This window comes from Suillus fuscotomentosus, assembly GCF_016647785.1.
Source record: "Suillus fuscotomentosus strain FC203 chromosome Unknown F5891scaffold_62, whole genome shotgun sequence".
NCBI classification, from domain to species: Eukaryota; Fungi; Basidiomycota; class Agaricomycetes; order Boletales; family Suillaceae; genus Suillus; species Suillus fuscotomentosus.
Window position 1 is genome coordinate 210483 of NW_024539574.1, and position 20759 is coordinate 231241.

Sequence of the window (20759 nt, forward strand, 5' to 3'; positions counted from 1 at the left end):
GATGGTGCAGCTCGCATCGCGATTCTTGAGGCTCAGGTGCAGGAGCAGGACACTAAGATTGATACCCTGCAATGCCTCCATGAGAGCCTCCGGCGCACAGTAATCGACCGGCACCCTTCATTTTCACTTCCGGACACACCGGCCGATGGATTAATGTTGCTTGATCAAGGAGGTCCCCCCCATCCATGTCACCCCTCCCCTCCGCACTTTCCAACCTCATTGATTTGGACTTTTCAGTGATGGAACCCACACCCGTGACACCTGAGCATGGATCTGCTATGGTAGGTCCCATGGTTGAGCCCACCCAAGTTCAGCCTGAGGGTCCACAATCCTCCGGCGAAATTGTGCTCCCAGATGAACCAGGCAACCTCTCGCCAGAATCCTCCGGCGATATTGTGGTCCCTAATGAACCAGGTAACCTCCTGCCAGAATATGCTTTCTCTGATGAGGAGATGGATGTCGAGGGAAAGGTTGATCTTCCTGGTGAGGAGGTTGAAATGGCTACATAATTGCTCAGTGATAGATGTACATCAATCTTTTTCAATGCATGTTACCTATGCCACAATTGAATGGTTCAATGATCACTCCCGATATCCAGAACTCAAAACTATAGATTGAGGTAGATATCACCTGAAACCCAAACACCTGAATGTCAAATTCTCAGTGCCGAACCCCGAGTCCCGGGTGCCGGGTGCCAAGTCCCGAAATTCAGAACTCAGGATTTGACATTTGAGATGAACGACATCTTTCAGACAATGTTTAAATCAACCTACATATATCTGTAAACATTTTACTAACCCCCAAACCCCAAACCGAGATGTACCAACCCCCGAATCCTGAAACCCAAGACTGCCGGGTCTCGGGTTTCGGGGTTCGGGGGTCCCGGAACTCGGAACTCGGGAAATTTGGGGAGATCAATAAAATTTGATTTACAATCGAGTTTATTGACAAACACATTGACTTACCCATGTTTGAAATATATTTTGTTTACACATACCGAGTTCCGAGTTCTGGACCCCCGAACCCCAAGACTGCCGGGTCTTGGGTTTTGGGGTTCGGGGGTCCGGAACTTGGAACTCGGTATGTGTAAACAAAATATATTTCAAACATGGGTAAGTCAATGTGTTTGTCAATAAACTCGATTGTAAATCAAATTTTATTGATCTCCCCAAATTTCCTGAGTTCCGAGTTCCGGGACCCCCAAACCCCAAACCCTGAGACCCGGCAGTCTCGGGTTTCGGGATTTGGGGGTTGGTACATCTCGGTTTGGGGTTTGGCACTGAAAATTTGACATATATATTTTTGTGAGTGTTTTGCTTCTGGTGTCCATGCTTATAAATAGGATATGTTGCACACCAGGGTTCAGGTGTGGGGTTTTTCCACTTCAGTCCTCGATTATTGGTCAATGCCACACATGGTTGATTCATGTTTTTGTGCTTAGGGGTTTAGATTTGGTGGTCGACGGTAGGTATATGCACTCATAGTGTACATGTATCCTACGTGTTTGATTCACTGGTGGCTACATCAGCTGTATGTCTTGATGGAACATATCTAGGCTCACCCATATATGTACCCATCTATGTACAATTCCCCCACGTCAGCCCACCCATCTATGCATTATCCCCCACCTTGGCCCACCCATCTATGTAATACATCCTATGTTGGCCCACCCATGTATATAATTATACCCCACCTCGGCCCACCTGTCTATGTAATAAATATTTTATCGCACCCTCAGCCCACCCGTCTATTTGATATCCCTTTCGTCGGCCCACCCGTATATGTAATACTTTTCACGTTGGCCCACTTGTATATGTAATACACCCCACGTCAGCCCACCCATCTATGTAATATTCCCCTACCTCGGCCCACCCATATATGTAATACACCCCCGTCGGCCCGCCCGTCTATATAACAATATTTGCCTTACATCTCTCTTCAGCCCAGCTGTCTATAATATCCTACTCTACATATTACCCAGATGGGCCCACCCATCTCCATGAATGATCATATTCCCCCGGCCCATCCGTCAACATCAAGGATATATATATCATTGGCATACATGGGCCCACCCATCTCCATCGGAAATAATATGTGTCCCGGCCCATCCATCATCATCGAGAATATACACAACATGGGCCCATGATCCGCTGGCCCGTCTCATATGGGATATTATGGAGGTCGGGTGGCCCGTATAATACAGAATTTGTCACTGAAGGGGCTCAGAACAAGGGATTAAGAGGCTGTAAGGGTTCCACGGTACTGACGTCTGCATGTGAGGTGTTAGGAACATTTGTAGTAGCCGATGAAGTATATGGTGGGGGTGCAACCTAGATGCGAACGGTCAACATGAATAGATAAAATACAACTATACATCAGACCTTTGGATGACAGCCTCGGCCCTTGCCACGAGGTGGTTCTGGAGCCCAAGGGTGGACAGGAACAGTAGAATCAAGGGATGTAGAGCCCTTAGGTCAGTGTACCCGAGACAGAGCTTCTAACAATGCGCTGATCTTCTCCAATTGAGCATTCCTACCTCCTGTTCCTGCATTGGCGTGGCCAGAACGTCTACCAGGTTCATCAGTGCTTGTTTTATCCAGACAGAGTGACACAAGTGGCGTGCCGGATGTCTCGACAGGTTCTGCTGCTCAAGGCTTAGACACCTCCAAACCTTTGCGCTTGGCCCATTTCTTCTTGGGGCTGGCAAGAATGCGAGGAGGCATGATGAGCTACAGAAAATTTGAGCAGAGAGAGGAATGACTGATGAGTAAATCCAGACTCACCAGATATTTTATATAACGACACCTCGAGGTCGAAAGGAATCGTGGGTTTTCCCTAAGCAAATGACACAGTATGAAACGATTTGTCTTGAAAAATCGTGCATTTTCTATGTGAGTACGTGAGGAGAGATACGTCCCCAACTGCTGCATGCCTACTAAGTGAGTGATCTGTGAGATTGACTCGAGTCAGAGCTAGTATTTAGTATCAAGCCCTTGAAGAACGAGTAGTAGCCATCTCCCAGCTGAAACTCACCGTATTTTCTACCTCCTGGCACGTCAGCCTCCGAACCAGTATTTGATACCCCCGCTCATGATGCCTTCCTAGGTTGAACTCCAAGAGAAATTGCTTCTTTCTGCTGCATGTTTTTGATTTCATCAAAACTCGGATCAATTCAAGGCGAACTTGAAGAGTAATAAAAAGATAGGTGAGTGACAGTGTACTGGCTTGTATGGGATGAAGAGAGATACATGATTAATGAATACATGACATGTGTAAGGAAACATGGGTAAAGAAACATGGGTATTGATACAAAACTGCTAAGGGAACACTTGAAAAGGAAAGTACAATCGCTCGGCTACTAACATAGGTCAATCTGGCAGGTCATAGTAAATTAAGTCGTCATCTTCCACCATTGCCCCAGACACTGAGCCATCTGAGTCACTCGCCGAGTCAGCTGCCTCCCACCTCTTCCGCTTGGCCAATTGTGGCGAAGAAATACTAGTAGTAGACAAGTCCGTTTCTGCAACCTGCTTTTCCATACAGCGAGTGAACTCTTTAGCAGATTTCCTAAGATTCTCATTGATGGATACGTGCTCCTCGTCATCTTGAAGGGTGGCAAGATGACATTCTAATAAATTAATAACGCTGTCAAAAGTGATCCTTGTCTCCATGTTGTCCCTCAAGATCGCCCACCACTCTCACATCAGGGTGAACAATATTTAAAAGAGGTTTATATGTTGTACAAAATGTGAAAACAATATTTGATATTTAAACTAACATAAAGATGGGTGCACGACTTCAAATTTTGGTGGTGTTTTGTGTGTAATTCAAAATATCAAATATTCACAACCATATTCCCACAGACAATATGTCAACAAATATAAGAAATATAATCAGATTTTCCATGTCTGCTTCAATTTAAAGTTTGATTCTTACATAAAACTTTGGAGAAAACTTGAAGTTTTGCCAAAGCTTGACATTTAAATCAAGTTTTAATGTCATGTCATCTGTAAAACTTCAAGTTTTCTCCAAAGTTTTACATGGAAATTGAACTTTAAGTTGAAGCAGACATGAAAAATCTGATTATATTTCTTATGTTTGTTGACATATTGTCTGTGGGAATATGGTTGTGAATATTTGATATTTTGAATTACACACAAAACACCACCAAAATTTGAAGTTGTGCACCCATCTTTATGTTAGTTTAAATATTAAATATTGTCTTCACATTTTGTACAACATATAAACCTCTTTTAAATATTGTTCACCCCGATGTGTCTTTCACAAGGGGGATAAGTTTTGCGAAGTATGGGTGGATCTGTCTTTCGAGACAGGCCTCCTCTGATGAAACTGCAAAAAAGTAGACCTTCCTCAATTTGCAGTCATCCAGGTTGAGAGTCGACCAGCTATCCAGCAACGAGTTGTGTATAGACTCTTTGCACTCCTTGCCGTTAGGACCACTGTACTTGATACAAATATAGGTGAAGACGTAAAAAAGGGACTTGAGGTCATCCCCAAAGCTCTGAGAGACACGAGATGGCGGCAGTGCCAAAGTTTTGGAAGAGGATTTCTGCGCTTCTTGCAGTGTTGCCTTGCCCTGCAATTCCGCCATTTGGGCAAGAAGTGCACGTGACATGAAAGGGATTGTGCCCTAATAAACCAGTTAACAAAATTTTATGCGTTCAAGGGAGATATACTTACTGTACCGCCAATAGTATATTCATCATTCGAAGCAATGAATACAGCAAATTCCCAATCAATTAATAGCCCCCTGCTATCATTGGGCTCCCCCATAATCATCACATTGTAAAGATTACAGTCACGATGCAAAATGCCACACTCTACTGCCATGCGTTGGACTAAAATACAAAAATCAACACAAGACTCATGTACAATTAACTAAAGCTCACCGATAGTGATGTCCCTAATCACCCTCACAAGTTCCTTCAGCATTTGAAATGCATGAAGGGGGTGAGCACAGGGCTTCATGACGAGGTGAATGTGTGTACGATGGGTACCTCGAATACTCGGATTTTCTGTGTGGCGATAATCCCGTGTGTTGTCAACAATGTTGTCTGACTTTTTGACCAGCCAGTAATCTACTAGCTGTGGAACACCAGGAATGCCGCTCATCGCTTCTAGCATGTTGATCTCATTTAAGATTTTATCCTCACCACCCTGAACCCAGTGGTCTTTAATAATATATTCTTCTCCGTCAAGACTAACCAGGTAACAGACAGTTCCGCGACCAACGAGGCCCTTGGTGATGAAAAGGATCCTCAGCATAGTGTGGATCTTGTCCTTGACACAGATCTGGCTACAGGGTTCTGCAGGCAATTGAGGAGTGTGGGGGAAATGGGAAGGATGAGGGGTAGAACTTAAGGTGGCATCAGGCCCCTGGGGAGGAGACCGAGATGCAAGGGCCAACAAGAGAGCACTGGTGATCGCAAGGGGTTGAAGCGGAATATGCAAAGGAGGAGGGAGAGCAGGGGAAGGAGGGCAAACAGGAAGCTCTTCTATCGGGTCTCCAAGAGACTCAAGATCGTCATTGGATGTTAACTTGGGAGCATAGTCAGCGGGGGGTATTGGCTCGAGGTCATCTTGGGAGGGGAGTATTGAGTCGGCCACATAATTGGCGGGCAGTTCCTGGGGATCCTCGTGCAATGCAGCAAGAGACTCACTGTCATGTTCGGCAGGAGTGGTAACACTCCGAGTAGTTCGAGCAGGAAAGTTCTTGAATGGGCGATAATCAGGTATGACTGTACCTGGGGGTTGGGGAAGTGCAACACTTTTCCAGAAGGTGACCGTAGAATCATACCCGATACATTCTGGGCTGCCAAATACAACAGCAGCAATGATTTCAGTGAACGCGTTCGGATTCTGATGGATTTTGATATGAGGGGTCACAACACCACCAGCATGGTCATACAACAAGACCCTGAGTTCGTGATATTGGTGTGTGAATGACAGTATGAGTGCGAAACGTCTCCAGGGCTGGTTGCTGAGAAGTAAGTATGCCTGAGTATCAGCAGCCTTCACAATCCGCTGTGCAGGCTTATACTGGCTATATGTCAGCTCAGCGCATATGCGAATATTGCCCCACTTGGGCTTGATCTCATCAGATAGCACAAGATCAGGCTTGCACTTGATATCGCTACTGGACACTGCAACCGTAGAATTGCTTGCACTCCATGTGCGAGCTGCAGATAGTGTAATCAGCTTGTTTTCTGATTCCACATATTACAGTGACCTATCTCCATATAATACGAGGGAACGGACGTGCATAATATCCTGTATGATATGGGCCAGCGGACCATGGGCCCAGGATAAAAATATCCTCGACTATGACAGATGGGCTGGGAGGCAAATTATTCCCGATGGAGGCGGGTGGGCCCATGCAGGGAATATATAGAGTAGATGAGTGGGCCGATGTACATGAATATTAGGTAGACGGGTGGGCCGAGGTAGTTGGATATTATGCAGATGGGCATATTAAGGTAGATGTGTATGAGATAGATGGGTAGGTACTTGTTATCAACTTCACAGGTGGGCCCAGACACATATTAAATTAGATGGGTGGGCTGAGGGTATTATAAAATATTGTATTAGATGGGTGGGCTGAGGATGTTGTATTAGACGGGTGGGCTGAGAGTGGTATAAAATATAGATGAGTGGGCCCATGTGTATCATAATTGTAGACATGATGGAGCTGAGGTAGTTGTACATCAACCAAATCAGAGGAGGTAATAAATCAAAGTTACCAAATTCCCAGAGCAGCAGGTGATCTCCTGATATGGCCTTTGATGGTGCACAGGTTGTCTTGCAAATTTTGGAATCTGGTGTAGTAGGGTGCATGTGCCTCAGGAGCACTTCTGGTTTGGGGAGTCAGTGGGTTTGGCCGGTTCAGAGCCTTTAGAAGGCACTTAAGAGTAGCACCGCTTGTAGAGTAGCTTTCAGGTTTTCACATCTTGTTCAGACCAAGTGTCGATGCTGCGCCTCTCCACCTGGTGACTAGAGCGACCATTCACCACGGCCATTACTTTAGATGACCTCTGTCACATTTGAAACATCCAACATACGAAAAGCCCACCAGCGCTTAGGTGCATGGCTTCAGACGAAAATTTTCCCCACCTTTCACTCCACCCAAATTCTTCTGTGACCTTGCCATTTCAACACCTAAGAAGCTTGCACACTGTGACTCGCAAAATCTATGATTCATTCAACAAAGAGCAGCTCTAAGCAGAGCGGTCCCATCTCTTTTGCAGCAACCACAAGTCATCTTAGTCCCAACCTCTCCACCAGCTATAGCAACTAGCACTTCGATGATAACTCCGCAACCAAGCTTCCATGGAGATTACGAAAAAGATGAAGAACCCATGGACTGGCTTAGAAAATATCAACTATCCTTACCAGCATCATACTTAGACAAGGCCAAGATCGACCATTTCGAACTTCAATGCGCTGCAGCTAGTCCTGCCAAAGAATGATTTGTAAACTTATCAGCGTCGGACAAGTCGACCTGGGCAACATTTCTAGCAGCCTTCAAGACACGTTGGCCCCCACCAGTACATGCAAAACTTACGGCAGTGCAGAAGAAAGAACACCTCAAGTCAATAGTCCTTAAGGAAAAAGACATTGGAGTGATGATCGAGAAGGACAGAGGGAGAGACTGGGGTCATGTGAAGTGGGCCAAGCAGGTCACGCAGATGGTGTTGGGGTTTGGAGACGTGCAATGTCATTTTTTGGACGTAGTGTTGGAAAACACACCAGAAGTCTTGCGAGATTTCCTCGCAGATCAGTACACTACATGGGCAGAGTTCGAGGCAGACATCACCAAAATGTCAGCGTCTCAGCTCATATGAGCTAAACAACGGATGGTAAATGAACGGAAACTCAGAGAGGATGTCGACAGATTGCAGTCGACGACGGGCCGTAAACAAACAGGGCCAACGCCCCAATCCACACAGTCCACGTTCGCTTTACCACCCGCATATTGACCTCGTTATATGGCTAACACAGCAAACCAAGCCCAGGTAGCACCGCAAAACTCGCAACCCACACAACCACCCCCACCTATAACACCTGCACAAATCCCTCAGACACCACAGAATCCATTCACCATGACAACGCCATTGCCCAGAACCAACCTATTCTACGGATATAGAGGAGGATTCCCCCAAACACTGTCATGAGGAAGAGGAGCCTCGGGGGTCGATCATATGCGAGCTGCAGCACAGTTTGCAGTGCTGATGCATCACCCAGATTCAGAGGCAGGAAGGCAGGCGTATAGTCAGCAAGTACAAGATTGGCATGTGCAGCACAGACAAGAAGCCACCCCCAACACCACGAAGCCATACTTGTTAAAACCGGGAACGTCACCTCTTGGCTCGAGAGAATGTTTCAACTATGGGCTGGCAACGTCGCCAAGCCATCAAGCACATGAGTGCCAGAATATGGCAGTTCCTCAGCAGGAAGGATGCTGGAGGGAAATGGTGTCCTGTCTAGTAACACGCTCACTCGCACTGTTACAAGTAACATCGGCTACATGGCCCCCCTATCATTTTTCCCCTTCATCCTCGCCCTCGTACTTCTCTGCCGACTATCCGTCAACCGGATCCTCGGGACCGTTCCCATCCCTCATCTCCCTCTTATCGCACCAATGTGCGCACGTGCCCTCAGGCTATGACTCGTTCTGACTCATGCCACCAATGTGGCTTTCCTTATCTTGTCTTATCTTTCCTTTGACTCATGCGTGCTGCGCATTGTATCACTTACCGTTGGCTCGTTCCAACGTTTCTCGGTCTCATTCCGCATTTGACCTCACACCACTAATCAGGCTCTGCTGCCAGCGTACCTATACCCTTTCTGTTTCCCCTTTGCCCTTACCTACAGTATGGTAGCCTTGCCCTTAACCCTTTCCACTTAGTATAAGTAGTCGGTCACCCTGTACTAGATTCCCTAACTTGAATCTACTCAATCTTCCCTGGAACATACTTCCCTCTGAAGCCCCCTCAGCTTCAGTCTCTAGTATCTTTTCTTAGGTGCTCCTCGCGCCTAAGTCTACCTCGATCGACTACTCATCGTTCGGACAAGACTGTCCTTACTTTGAGAATGTCAGTGACCTCGAAGACATCCGTCTTAGAAGTCACATGACACGCGCGTCTCTGATATCTGTCGACTCGTCGTCGCCAGTCTCAGTCGCTACACCGGACCCTTCCGGTTATGTCACGAACGTTAGCGGACGACACCCCTCTTAGGGCTCCGCATAACAGATCTATTTGAGTGCGTAACATGCACCTCCACAGACCCCGTCAAGCGTTCAGTTTGTAACACCTATGCAAAATCAGATGCAGCACCAGTTCTACCCATCCTATTTCGTACAAGGACCTTGGCCCGCCTATGATCAGTTCGACCCATCGGGAAATGGGTACGGACTGCAACAGTAGGGGACTTCCCTGCGGTCCACATCGAGAACCAAGCATCAAACATTTCACCTGAGTCTGACGACCAGCAGATGTCTTGCAAAGTCCCTGTGTCCCCCAATCTCTCTGAACAATCATCCAGCCTACCATCCACAGTACCATCGTCAGCCTGGCCCTCCAGCCTTGGTTCGTCCCTCATCAATACACCAGAAGCGTCCCCACCAGCAGAACTGGTGACAGAAAATGCCAATGATGAATTGGAAAATGACGACTTGGTCGTTCCCATGTTAGAAATCACTTCACCGGCCAGTACTTTGCCTTTACCTGACTCACCTTCTATTATTTCTCTTCCTGATTCTTCCGATAATGTTTTTTCATCTGATGACTTACTCGATTCTATGTTGGACTCTGATACATCAACGCTCCCCTTCACCGTACTTGACGATGTGGATACAACACCAAACATAGATTCTGTTATGAACACTAACATTACGCTGAGTGACATGTCTATTCCAGAGTCAATAGACACCACTGACTCCTACCCAAGTGTGACTAAGTTAAATGTGATCGACTTACATGCAATCTTGAAGGATGTTGAGGACGCTACAGAAAGCATGCCATTCACGACGCAAGTCATCTTGTACGGACCAGGAGGGAAAATGTCATGTTTCCAGGCGGACGTAGATGATGGAGCCATGGTAAATGTTACGGATCTTAAAACTTTCAGGAAAGCGAGCCACAACCTTAAGAAGCTGATTAGATCAAATAGAAGCCTTCGCATGGCCAACAGATCAATTGTGCCGTCTCAAGGAGTATGGCAAGGAATGTTCCAGTGGAACAAAGTCAAAATCTGCACTTCCTTCGAAATATTCGATAGTGGCGGAGTTTGGTCGATGTTGATCGGTAAGCCACTGCTCGAACAGCTGGGAGCAATCCACGATTACACCCAAGACACCATCATCATCCTGCATCACCCCACACCTGTCGTCATATGCAACATCCATGGAACAACAGCAGCTCCGATCCCAAAAAGTCGAAACTAACTGTAAATAATGCAGCTTCAACAGCGCAGAAACCTGTACATAGTAACATTGACCATTCTCATTTAGACTCAATTCTTGTCATTTCTATACCACCAGATACCAATACTAATTCCACTTCACAGAAAAATCTCAAAAGACCAATTGCAACGATGGAACATTATGTATTCAAGATTGATCCTCAAGTAACAAAAGACCAGCTAGAAGACCATTCAGAAGGCCTCGCACAAGCCGGAGCACACGTGGTGCAAGCAGATCAACGACCAGTCATCTCAGTAGTAACCGAACAGTCGCCGCCATCACCATGCTCACCCACTTCATTCACAGCAGCAGACATAGAGAATGAAAATGACGCCAGCACTCCAGCATGGCCGATTTTCAGTCAAACCGAAGACACCGAAGATGCCAATATAGGAGAAGTACCTGAGTTCCCGACAACCACAGCTGCACCCAGCATCTACTCAAGACACACCAATCTGTTCAATCCAGCACACGTAGCAGAAATCATGCGAGTAATAAAGATAGGCGATGATCTCTCACCAAATCAGAAGACGCAGGTACGTGATCTCTGCGAGGAATTTGCTGACATGTTTGCTCTCAGTGTCAGCAAGGTCTATCCGGTCGACTTCAAAATGTTCAAGCTGCATTTCCCGGAAGGAACCAAATTCAAGACCAAAGTTAACCAGCGACCATTAACGCCGCCTCAAAGGGAGTTCCTGTACGAGCGTCTCAACGAACTCGAGAAGGCAGGCATCATCCAAAGAATCGAACCAGAGGATGTCAGGGCAGCAAGTCTGACAGTACTAGCCCAAAAGGCTCATGGCTCAGAAGGACTACCAATAGAAGAACTCCTACATCGGATCAACGAACAATGCAGTGCCCACCGACTACCAACGCGAGACAATCTCCTGCCACGTCCTCCACTCGATAACAACGCTAAAATAAAGAAATCGACCTCAAAGTGGCAGATATGCCAAAACTTCTCAGAGGTAAATCAAGCCAGTCAAGTCCCACCTGTTCCGCAAGGAGACATACGGACTAAACAGCAACGGCTGAGTGGGCACAGGTGGATAAGTATCATAGACTTCGCAGCTGGATTTTATGCTATTCCAGTCAATCCAGACTCTCAACCTTACCTAGCTTTCTACACGGAAGGCCAAGGATACGACTGTTATTGTTGTATGCCTTTTGGACTGACAGGAGCACCGACAAACTTCGGAGACATGGCTGCTATCGCTCTCCACGACTTAATTGGTTTGCTCTTCGAATTGTATGTTGACAACACTGGAATGGCAGGAGATGTTTTCGAAGAAAAACTATCATGCCTACGAACATTCTTCGAGCGTATATGAGACATGCGCCTGTCACTATCTCCCTCAAAGATGCAACTGTTTATGACAGAAGTTATTTTTGCAGGAGCACAAGTAGGACGTGAAGATACCAAACCCGACTTAACCAAAATTTCAGCAGTAGTAGACTGGGCAGTCCCCAACACTGTTCATGATCTAATGCAGTTTCTAGGTTTAACAGGGTATTTCAGATCATTATTGAAGGACTATGCAAGACGAGCGGCCCCGTTAACGGACTTAATTAGGAAGCTGGGCACCCCTCCGGGAGGCCAACATGTCGGTAGGTACAAGTACAGACAACACTTACATCATACACAGCTACGACCGCACTGGGGACCTCATCACACAGAAGTGTTTATGGACCTCAAGAAGGCACTAGTGTCAGAACCAGTACTCAAGGGACCAAGATTCGACGGGACACCGTTCATCGTGACCACAGATGGTCTCAAGATGGATTTGGCACCATACTGGCCCAGAAACACACCTCCACTCTAACATCAGGGAAAGTAGTCACATCCATTCACCCAATAGCATATGCGTCAAAACGCACATCACCTACCGAAGAGAAGTACAAGCCATTTATACTTGAGTTCGCTGCACTGAAGTACGCTCTAGATCAATTTTCAGACATTATCTGGGGTGCACCAGTGGAAATAGAAACAGATTGCCAAGCCCTATGGGACACGCTACTCAGTCCAAAACTTAACATGGTACACACACGTTGGAGGGACAGAATCCTTGCATACCATATAACTGATGTTCGACACCGAGCAGGAACATCAAACACAGTGGCTGATGGACTGAGTCGCGGATTCATGACAAGGGAACGAATCAAAGGAGATGGCAGTGGATGGACAGTTAGTGAAGATTGGGAAGAAGCATGAGGAATCATGCAAGATTTGTTTGCAGTAGGATCTAGTACTCAAGTATCAACCACGAATGTGGACGCCTTATGATCACGCTTTGCTAATGAACCTTTGTTTTTAGAAATTGTCGACGCGATTCAGGACTTAGACTCAGAGAAGACAGTCAAGGAGAAAAGGCGTGCTCGTCATCGAGCACAACACTTCTTCATCTCCAAGGGTAAACTTTGGTGGGTACCCAATGACTCGTCAACACAAGTACATGGCAAGTTAGAATGCGTCACGCAGGAGGAAGCTATGGAACTGGCAAGGATAGAGCACTCGACAAAAGGGCATTGGGGGAGAGACTTAGTGAAGCTACAGCTGATTGATCGCATATACAGCCCTCGATTGGACTGATCCATAAGCACCGCCATCGTAGATTGCACACAGTGCAAGGGATTCAGTGCAGCACACATCAACTCTCTCCTCAAACCTATCGTATGAAGGCACCCATTTGAACTATTTGTCGCGGACTACTTAGCCATTCCCAGAGCAAAGGGAGGATTTCACAATGTTCTTCTCATCATTGATACATACTCACAATATGTTTGGGGATTCAAACTCAAGGTACACAGCACTGCAAAGACAATGTTGGCAGGACTCAAGAAAATACGACACGACTTCAGACAACCGGAGGTATTGATGACAGATGGAGGAAAGCATTTCGATAACATGGATGTGAAGACATGGTGCGATGCACATGAAGTCAAAAGTCATGTCATGGCAGCCTATGCTCCATGGGTCAATGGGCTCGTAGAAGGCACCAACAAGATCTTATTGGCACAGCTCAAGTACATGTGTGCCCCCCAGTTGGGAGAAGATAACTATGTCAACGTTGACCCGCAGACCATACCTGCGGCCTGGTCTGACCACTTTGACCAGGCCATTGAACATCTCAATGGGAGGGTCCTACCAGCCTACCAATTCTCGCCAAGAGAACTCCTACTTGGCCTAGTCGTCGACACGCCATGCACACCTCTTCCAGCCACTTCTAACCAACTCTCCACAGCAGACGTACACGTCCACTCTGTACGTAGCGCAACAATGGCTAGATGCCTTGGCCAACCACGTCGCAGATTCACTCAAACGTAAAGCAGTGTTCGACAAACGAGTCCTCGCATCGTCAACAGGACATGTTGTCTTTCACCCAGGCCAACTCATACAAGTATATGCGAGCGACGTTGATGGCAACTACAAGTCATCAAGAAAGATCATACCACGTTGGTCCGCCCCTTGCCGAGTAACCTCTCAGTGAACGAATTCATACGCACTAGAAACTCTTGAAGGATTTCCAATGGCGGGGTGGTTCCACGCGAGAAGACTTAGACTGTTCCTGCCGTGCACGGGCACACTGCTAGATGAGATGGAGAAAGAAAGGGAAGGAAATGAGACGCGAAGCGAAGAGGAAGAAGCTGGAACAAAAGAATAGATGTAAAAAGACAGAGAGGATGAGAAGCGGAAGAGTGAGAAAGATACGGCCGAATATGCAGATTTTTTCCTTTCTTTTTCCTTTCTCCTTGGACGATGCGACTCCGGGGACGTCGCATTTTTGTGGGGGGTATTTGTAGTAGAGTGCATGTGCCTCAGGAGCACTTCCGGTTTGGGGAGTCAGTAGGTTTGGCCGGTTCGGAGCCTTTAGAAGGCACTTAAGAGTAGCACCACTTGTAGAGTAGCTTTCAGGTTTTCACATCTTATTCAGACCAAGTGTCGAGGCTGCGCCTCTCCACCAAGGTTCTTTATTGTGAGTTTGATCGGAGGTCACCCCAGTCTTCTTTTCTAGCAACATGCACAGTTGCATCAGCAAATCCCTCCAGGGCTAAATTTCATGTAATCTTGAAAGTTCGTATAATTTTTCCTAATTACTCATGTTTAGAAACAAAGTTGATAACAACATAGCAGCAATATGAAATTGTTTCACAACAGAAGAGAATTAGTAAGGATTATCTGAATATTGAAAAAATATGTCTATCAATGTATGAGTTGACCCAAAATGTGTTACAGTCCTCAAGAACAGTCTCACTCGTCCATTCTCGTGGAGCCAAGTCTCCAAACTTCGGTATAAGGTGGATACTGCGCACGATATCACCCCACTGGCACAATACTAGCCACTCTGTCACTACCTCGCATCAATCTTGACAGTTTATAAAGTCCATTGTTTCAGTCCAGAGCAGGTGGGAAGGGAGTGAACCATTCGATATATGCAAGGTGAGGAGGAATGTTGACAGTGGGTGGAAAGAGAAATTGTAAAGACTTTGGGGGCAAGGAGAATATAACTCAGACTTGACCCACACTGAAACCTAACGGGTCAGTGAGCAGCGTAACAATCAGATGGCCGGCACTGAATCACGCACCTTTGAGATCATTTGTAACCAAGTCTTCGCAATAGCTAGAAGATGATAATGTGGGATTCAAATATCACAAAATGTCAAGAATTACTTGAATATACAAGAGGTATATCTATCTAAATACAAATTCAATCAAAAATCGTTACAATCATTCAGAACAGTGGGACGCCCCACCCAATCCCAGCAGCCACCAGTGCTTAGCGCACATGCCCGGCGCACATCAGCGAATGCTGACGTGGCTCGAACGTGTGCGGAGGACACTGGAGAGCGCCAGAAGAGTGGAAAGAGGGCCGAGACAGGAAGCACAAGATGGAGGGTAGGATGTAGTGTAGGGCGCAAGTGGTGGTCATAGTAGCACACTGCAAGGTTAAAGATAGTAGTAAACAAGAAAAAAAACATGCGCACCTACTACTGACTAGAACAAGCGGCGAACAACTGAGTAAAGTTTCGTTGAAGTTCATCATTTGCACATATTTGTTTCGCTCATGTGACTGTTTGTTGATATTGAACCATTTGCGTGTATTTGTTTGGCTCACATGACTTTGATTTGGAAACTTTTTGAACTTCTGACATCGATCCCTCATGCCTCAATGTTCAACATCATCAGCCTCAATCATCAAGCTGATAGGTATGTCTTAGGTTTTTTAAAAAGTTCTATTCAACATTTGCAACTACAAAATAGGTATCAAGTTCATATCAACTTTACTTGGATCCGTTTGAAGTGAGTGTGTCGGTCCTTGTTCCAGCCAGAGCCACGCTGATCCAAGTCATTGTGTGCCATTCGCAGGTAGTGAGTGCGTCGATCATCATTCAAGCAACCACCCAACTGCCACACTGATCCAACTCGTTGTCTGCTGTTCACAGCGGGTGAGTGTGTTGATTCTCCTTCGAGCTCGAACCATGCTGATCATTGTTGTTGTCTGCCATTCGCAGTGTGTTGATCCTCCTTCCAGGGGTCACTGTATGTCCTTTCTATAAATCCACTCGCGCGTCTTACTAATGTAGCTTTATTAGCTTATGCTCATCCACACATTCACACCTGTATGTGCTTGTCCACACTCATTCTTGCTGCAACAGGTACGGCTTTGCTTTATCTAAGCCAGGGATTAGGTATTTGCGGTCAATTGTAGCTATACAGTAATTACTTTTGTGTCTATATTCTACAAGTGTCCATGTTGGTCATTACTAGCTGTGTTGCTACTTTACATACCATTTTCTAAATAAAAAAACTAATTCTTTTGTGTAATGTTGTCTGATGGTGTTTATATTTGTGAATGATGCTCTTCTAAGTTTGAATGGATGGTCTCTCAAATGCATGACAAATTTGTCAAATAACTAATGATTGTAACCAATCCTGTCAAAGTTATTTGGGGTAACATAATCCATACAATCCTTCTAACCAGATGTTTTTTGAGAAATTATGAGAAATTAGCGAATAATTTTTGATAATCATGTATATTTAGCCCAGGAGGGTTTTGCTGATGTGTTTCGTCGACATCATGCCAGACTTCTCAAGATCAAGGGTGCGCTAATATATCCATCCTCCTAATGAACCGATAACAAGGGATATGCATATGGTTTGATACCATAAAGCTTTCAAGTTGTCAGAAACCTGAAGAAGTCTCATACTAGGTAGTGGACGATGCCAATGCACATATGCGCGACTTCATTGAGGTGGTTTAATACAAATCAGGTATAGATCTGGGTGTCAACTTCCTTCAATATTGCCAACATCAGCTGTTAATTGGGCTCTTTCAGTCTGCTTTCATATCATGATCACCCATGTATCAAAGCTATCTGCGAAAGAAGTGTACATTGGAAACGGCCGGGTAGATCAAAGCCTGTATAAACGTGAGTCCCTCCAAGGTGGCTGTGTTCTTCAAGGACTGATGGTGTTTCAAACTTCAAAAACAGGAATCAAGGACCGACACAATGGGCACATGCCAGCGTCCAAATCAACTTTGTGTCCATTAAATCTAATCATATATAGGACTAGGTCTAACTAATGGCCATGTTCTCAGGCTCATTCACAAGAGATAAGAAAAGCTGTATCATGTATGCACAAAACCTATTTTGCCACTCGAACGAGAGTAGATGGAGCCTTTGGCTGACGATATCCAAGTCACAATGGCCTGGAATTTGCATTACTTGGCAGTATGTCATAATACGAAGGCAAGATATTAACAGATACTCATCATGCCCGACCACCAGTATACATTGGTGCGTGCGGTCTGAACTGCTTCTCCCTCCCTTCGTTCTAATTTAACAATTCAGTTATGCTGGTTACAATTTGGGTAGGCTTGTCCCAATCCATTCCCATCTGCTGTTGATCCTGTTTATACAGACCTATGATTACATTAGTTCATTTCACGAAGAGGTAAGTCATGCACTTGTCCCGCTATGCGCCTCGCTTTGAGTACTGATACCATGCTGTTCAAAGTGGACATTTCTGCTTCAGTTGCGTTGGACTAAGGTCAAAGCTCTTTATATCATTGCACGATACGTCCCCTTTTCCCTCGTCACTGCAGACCTATATAGTGCGTTGATTTCAAGCAGTACCACACATCCCAACGATAATAAACTGACATGTCATTTTTCAGTGATCTTCGCCCCAAACAAGGATGCTGATGCTGTGAGCATGTAGCAGACTTGCCCGCTGATGAATGACACTGACTGCGTGAATTCGCCAGAAATGCTGGATGTTGATGAATATTTACTCATGTGCGTGCACGGTATATGTTGCCTGCGGTTCCTGGCTGAGCTCTGCTCTTTCCTCTGACAGGTCTTGGGGTGGTATCACTCACTTTCTCTGAATGTATCTCCCTTTCCCCTCCGACAGGCATGTGCTTGTTATCTGATTCATTCAGGTATTTTTATACTCAGAACATACGTGCTTTGGAACAAAAATTGAATTGTACTCATAGCCATGCTGTTCACCCTCTTTGTGAGTCACATGCCACCTTGACTACACCTTGCATTGTTGATGAATCACTCAGGCTATCACTGTATCATTCATCGGCTTTTGGTTTGCAACCTCTGATGGTTTGTACTCTCACCTTCACCCACTACTATTCACCCATGTTCACTCCACTTTCACAGCTACAACTAGCACGATCTCAGGAACTGTAGGCTGCTCCTGGAACATGCACATTATTCATTTCTCCATGCCATTTCTTCCCTCATTTGTGTTTGCACTAGGTATGTCGCCCGGAACTGGACACATACATTACAGACATGCACTGACCAGCGCTCTCCCCAGGATTGTTCTTCCTCGCACTCATATGTGTCATACAGAGCTGGCGGACAGCCAGGGGCCCTCTGGGCGCCATCCTGGTGCAACACAATATGTTTTACTACACATGCAGTTTGTGTGAGTCAGGGTTTGGATATGTTTATGTGCTTATCAATGATTGTTGTTCCAAAAGTCCTCTCAGCCATGAACGACCTCACCCCAGTGCTGTTTTCCTATGTTGTGAGTGAACCATATACCCTTCAACATGATTACACCATCAATGTTCTGCACGCCCAGACCGCAAACTTCCTCGAACAGTATGCACTTCCAACTTCTGTTGCGAATTTCTACTTACAACACCCCCCAAACCCTATAGTTTTCAGGTCTTTATCCTTGCAATACTCACCACATGCATGCACCTCCATCTCTGGCATGACTAACTGGCATGTGAACGACCCCGAAGCCCTATGTATTTCCATGTCCGACATGTTACCTGCAGACCGTACGGTGTAACGTCTCATGTGTGACTTATTCGGTGTTGTTGGTGGTCCGTGTAGTCTCTTTTGGACTCTTTTAAATTACAAGATGCTATCATTTATAGAATGATTGCCATAAGCCGGGTCTGAAATTCTGAAAGATCATATGCAAGGGAACTGAAGGAAATTGCTATGGTGCACGTCACTTAGTCACCACTACTTTTGTGCAACATTTTTAGCACCTCAAAATTTCACCCAATTTTTTATCCCTCTGGCAAAAATGCTTGTTTTTGCCTAAAGAACAAAACCTCCAGATGGATTTTGATAATATTCAAATTTGAGGGAGTTTTTTTTCCTTCCAAGGTCAATTTGGCACATCCCTACAAAATGTGGCTATACATGATCAAAGACCCTTGCTACTGTTTCAGGAACTCGTCTGTGTGATTTATAGTGTGTAGAGCTGAATTGTTTGACCTGTAACTGAGCATCTCAGGTGATAAGTCCTGACCTGTACACCTCCATCCACTGAAAAATTTGATGCAACTGAAGTTTTTTTGGCTTTTCTGGCCATTATGGATGGTCCCTGTAACAAGGAATAGCTGATATATTATTTACATTCACGATCACTAGGTATTCCGTGCAATGCATAGCTGTAACTTGACTGCAGCTACACTAATATCGAAGCTGCTCCTCCCACTCCAGCCTAATTTGGACTAGGGGTTAGGGTTGCGACTTTTTGGCCTCAATTTGGCGCCTGCACAAAAGTAGTGGCGACTAAGTCTGTTTATCTGCGAAAATTTACGATTACCTAATGTAAACGCTAAGTGACGTGCACCATAAGAAACACCGTGAGAACGGGATGCCGCCGGCACGTTGCAATTCGGTTTTTATGGTCGACACCCAAGTTCGAATTCCTTGTACCTCTGCTCTCTAGCTATGGAGTCCGAATATAATCATAATTCATCTGTTCGTACTTGATGCAGTTCAAGGTGGACGTAGTGCACGACGATTCACGCTTAGTAAAGTAGCTGTCCGCACCACCTCCTTTATTCACATCATTACAGTCCACGTCCATCTCCTACGAGATGCGCTTCATATCCGGTGATTCCCTTTTCATGCTGTTTCTTTCACCATTGACTCGACAGTCACTCTGCACTTTGTTCAATCGACACCACCCTTGCCTCCAATACAACCCCTCCCTCTCGTCGAAGCTCCACATTCAGACGTTTACTGCAATGGTCAGCTCCTGTAACCTCTGCCATTTTGCAGCCTCAAGTCGTACTAATTTCAATAACCATGTCCTTGGCCGAGGTATGGTTCTGTCCCTTCAAGGCTTCCCTACACTATGGACCTGCCAACCTATTCATGCAGTGCCACCTATAATGGATATTCCTTTTCCGCAGGGTTCAGTTTGTTATCTCTCGATCGGCGGTGAGTGAATCCGGTAGCGGTCACAGCGTTCTCAATATTTCGTTCGTCAATCATCAATCACCGAACGAGGATATAGTTGGTTGCATTCTCGCCTTATTCTTTCTTATTCCTCGCGAGTCGCTGCAGGCAAGATCATCCTTCCCCATGGCACCGTCAGCTCAATTGGACCAGTAGTATGTAATCATTCATCTTGTCTTTGCGCGCCGTTTTCAGCGGGATAGACATTTTTTGCCTCTGTCATTACCTCACGAAATATACTCACTTCTACATTTTGCCTTTGCGTGCTAACTGAGTAGTACGATACAAGTCCAGGAGCAGCAATCACTCTGAGACTCGCATGTCCCTTTCAACGTTGGCAGGCCACTTTCGCCGCAAACTGGTCATGCCATTCTTTACTTTAGCACAGATATTCTGCTAATCCTGGTCGGTGATCTCCATTCCCAGCGCTTGTGCGATCATACCAGCGTCTATCGTGCCGAACATCCACCGACAATATGGAAATACACGACCTGAACTCTAGCGCTCAATCTCCCACTCAGCCGAATTCTATCCGCAGTCC

At 45.7% G+C, this 20759-nt stretch overlaps 3 protein-coding genes across 3 annotated transcripts; 1 reads left to right on the forward strand and 2 right to left on the reverse strand.

Annotated features, from left to right (window-relative positions):
- Nucleotides 1–2222: 2222 nt before the first annotated feature.
- Nucleotides 2223–2723, reverse strand: F5891DRAFT_1193820 (uncharacterized protein; the record flags this gene model as incomplete). Its single annotated transcript, XM_041367826.1, has 4 exons — nucleotides 2223–2330; nucleotides 2382–2468; nucleotides 2537–2568; nucleotides 2672–2723. 4 exons carry the CDS (start codon nucleotides 2721–2723, stop codon nucleotides 2223–2225), a joined length of 279 nt encoding a protein of 92 aa, XP_041221384.1.
- Nucleotides 2724–4264: 1541 nt separating this feature from the next.
- Nucleotides 4265–6397, reverse strand: F5891DRAFT_1193821 (kinase-like domain-containing protein; the record flags this gene model as incomplete). The annotated part of the gene is made up of 4 exons (XM_041367827.1): nucleotides 4265–4651; nucleotides 4702–4859; nucleotides 4911–6200; nucleotides 6268–6397. The coding sequence occupies 4 exons, from the start codon at nucleotides 6395–6397 to the stop codon at nucleotides 4265–4267; spliced, it is 1965 nt and encodes a 654-aa protein (XP_041221385.1).
- Nucleotides 6398–17257: 10860 nt separating this feature from the next.
- On the forward strand, nucleotides 17258–18806 carry F5891DRAFT_1175476 (uncharacterized protein; the record flags this gene model as incomplete). The annotated part of the gene is made up of 12 exons (XM_041365716.1): nucleotides 17258–17281; nucleotides 17406–17438; nucleotides 17502–17598; nucleotides 17662–17693; nucleotides 17752–17782; nucleotides 17844–17876; nucleotides 17986–18005; nucleotides 18058–18103; nucleotides 18161–18259; nucleotides 18321–18431; nucleotides 18496–18610; nucleotides 18677–18806. The coding sequence occupies 12 exons, from the start codon at nucleotides 17258–17260 to the stop codon at nucleotides 18804–18806; spliced, it is 771 nt and encodes a 256-aa protein (XP_041221386.1).
- Nucleotides 18807–20759: the final 1953 nt, after the last annotated feature.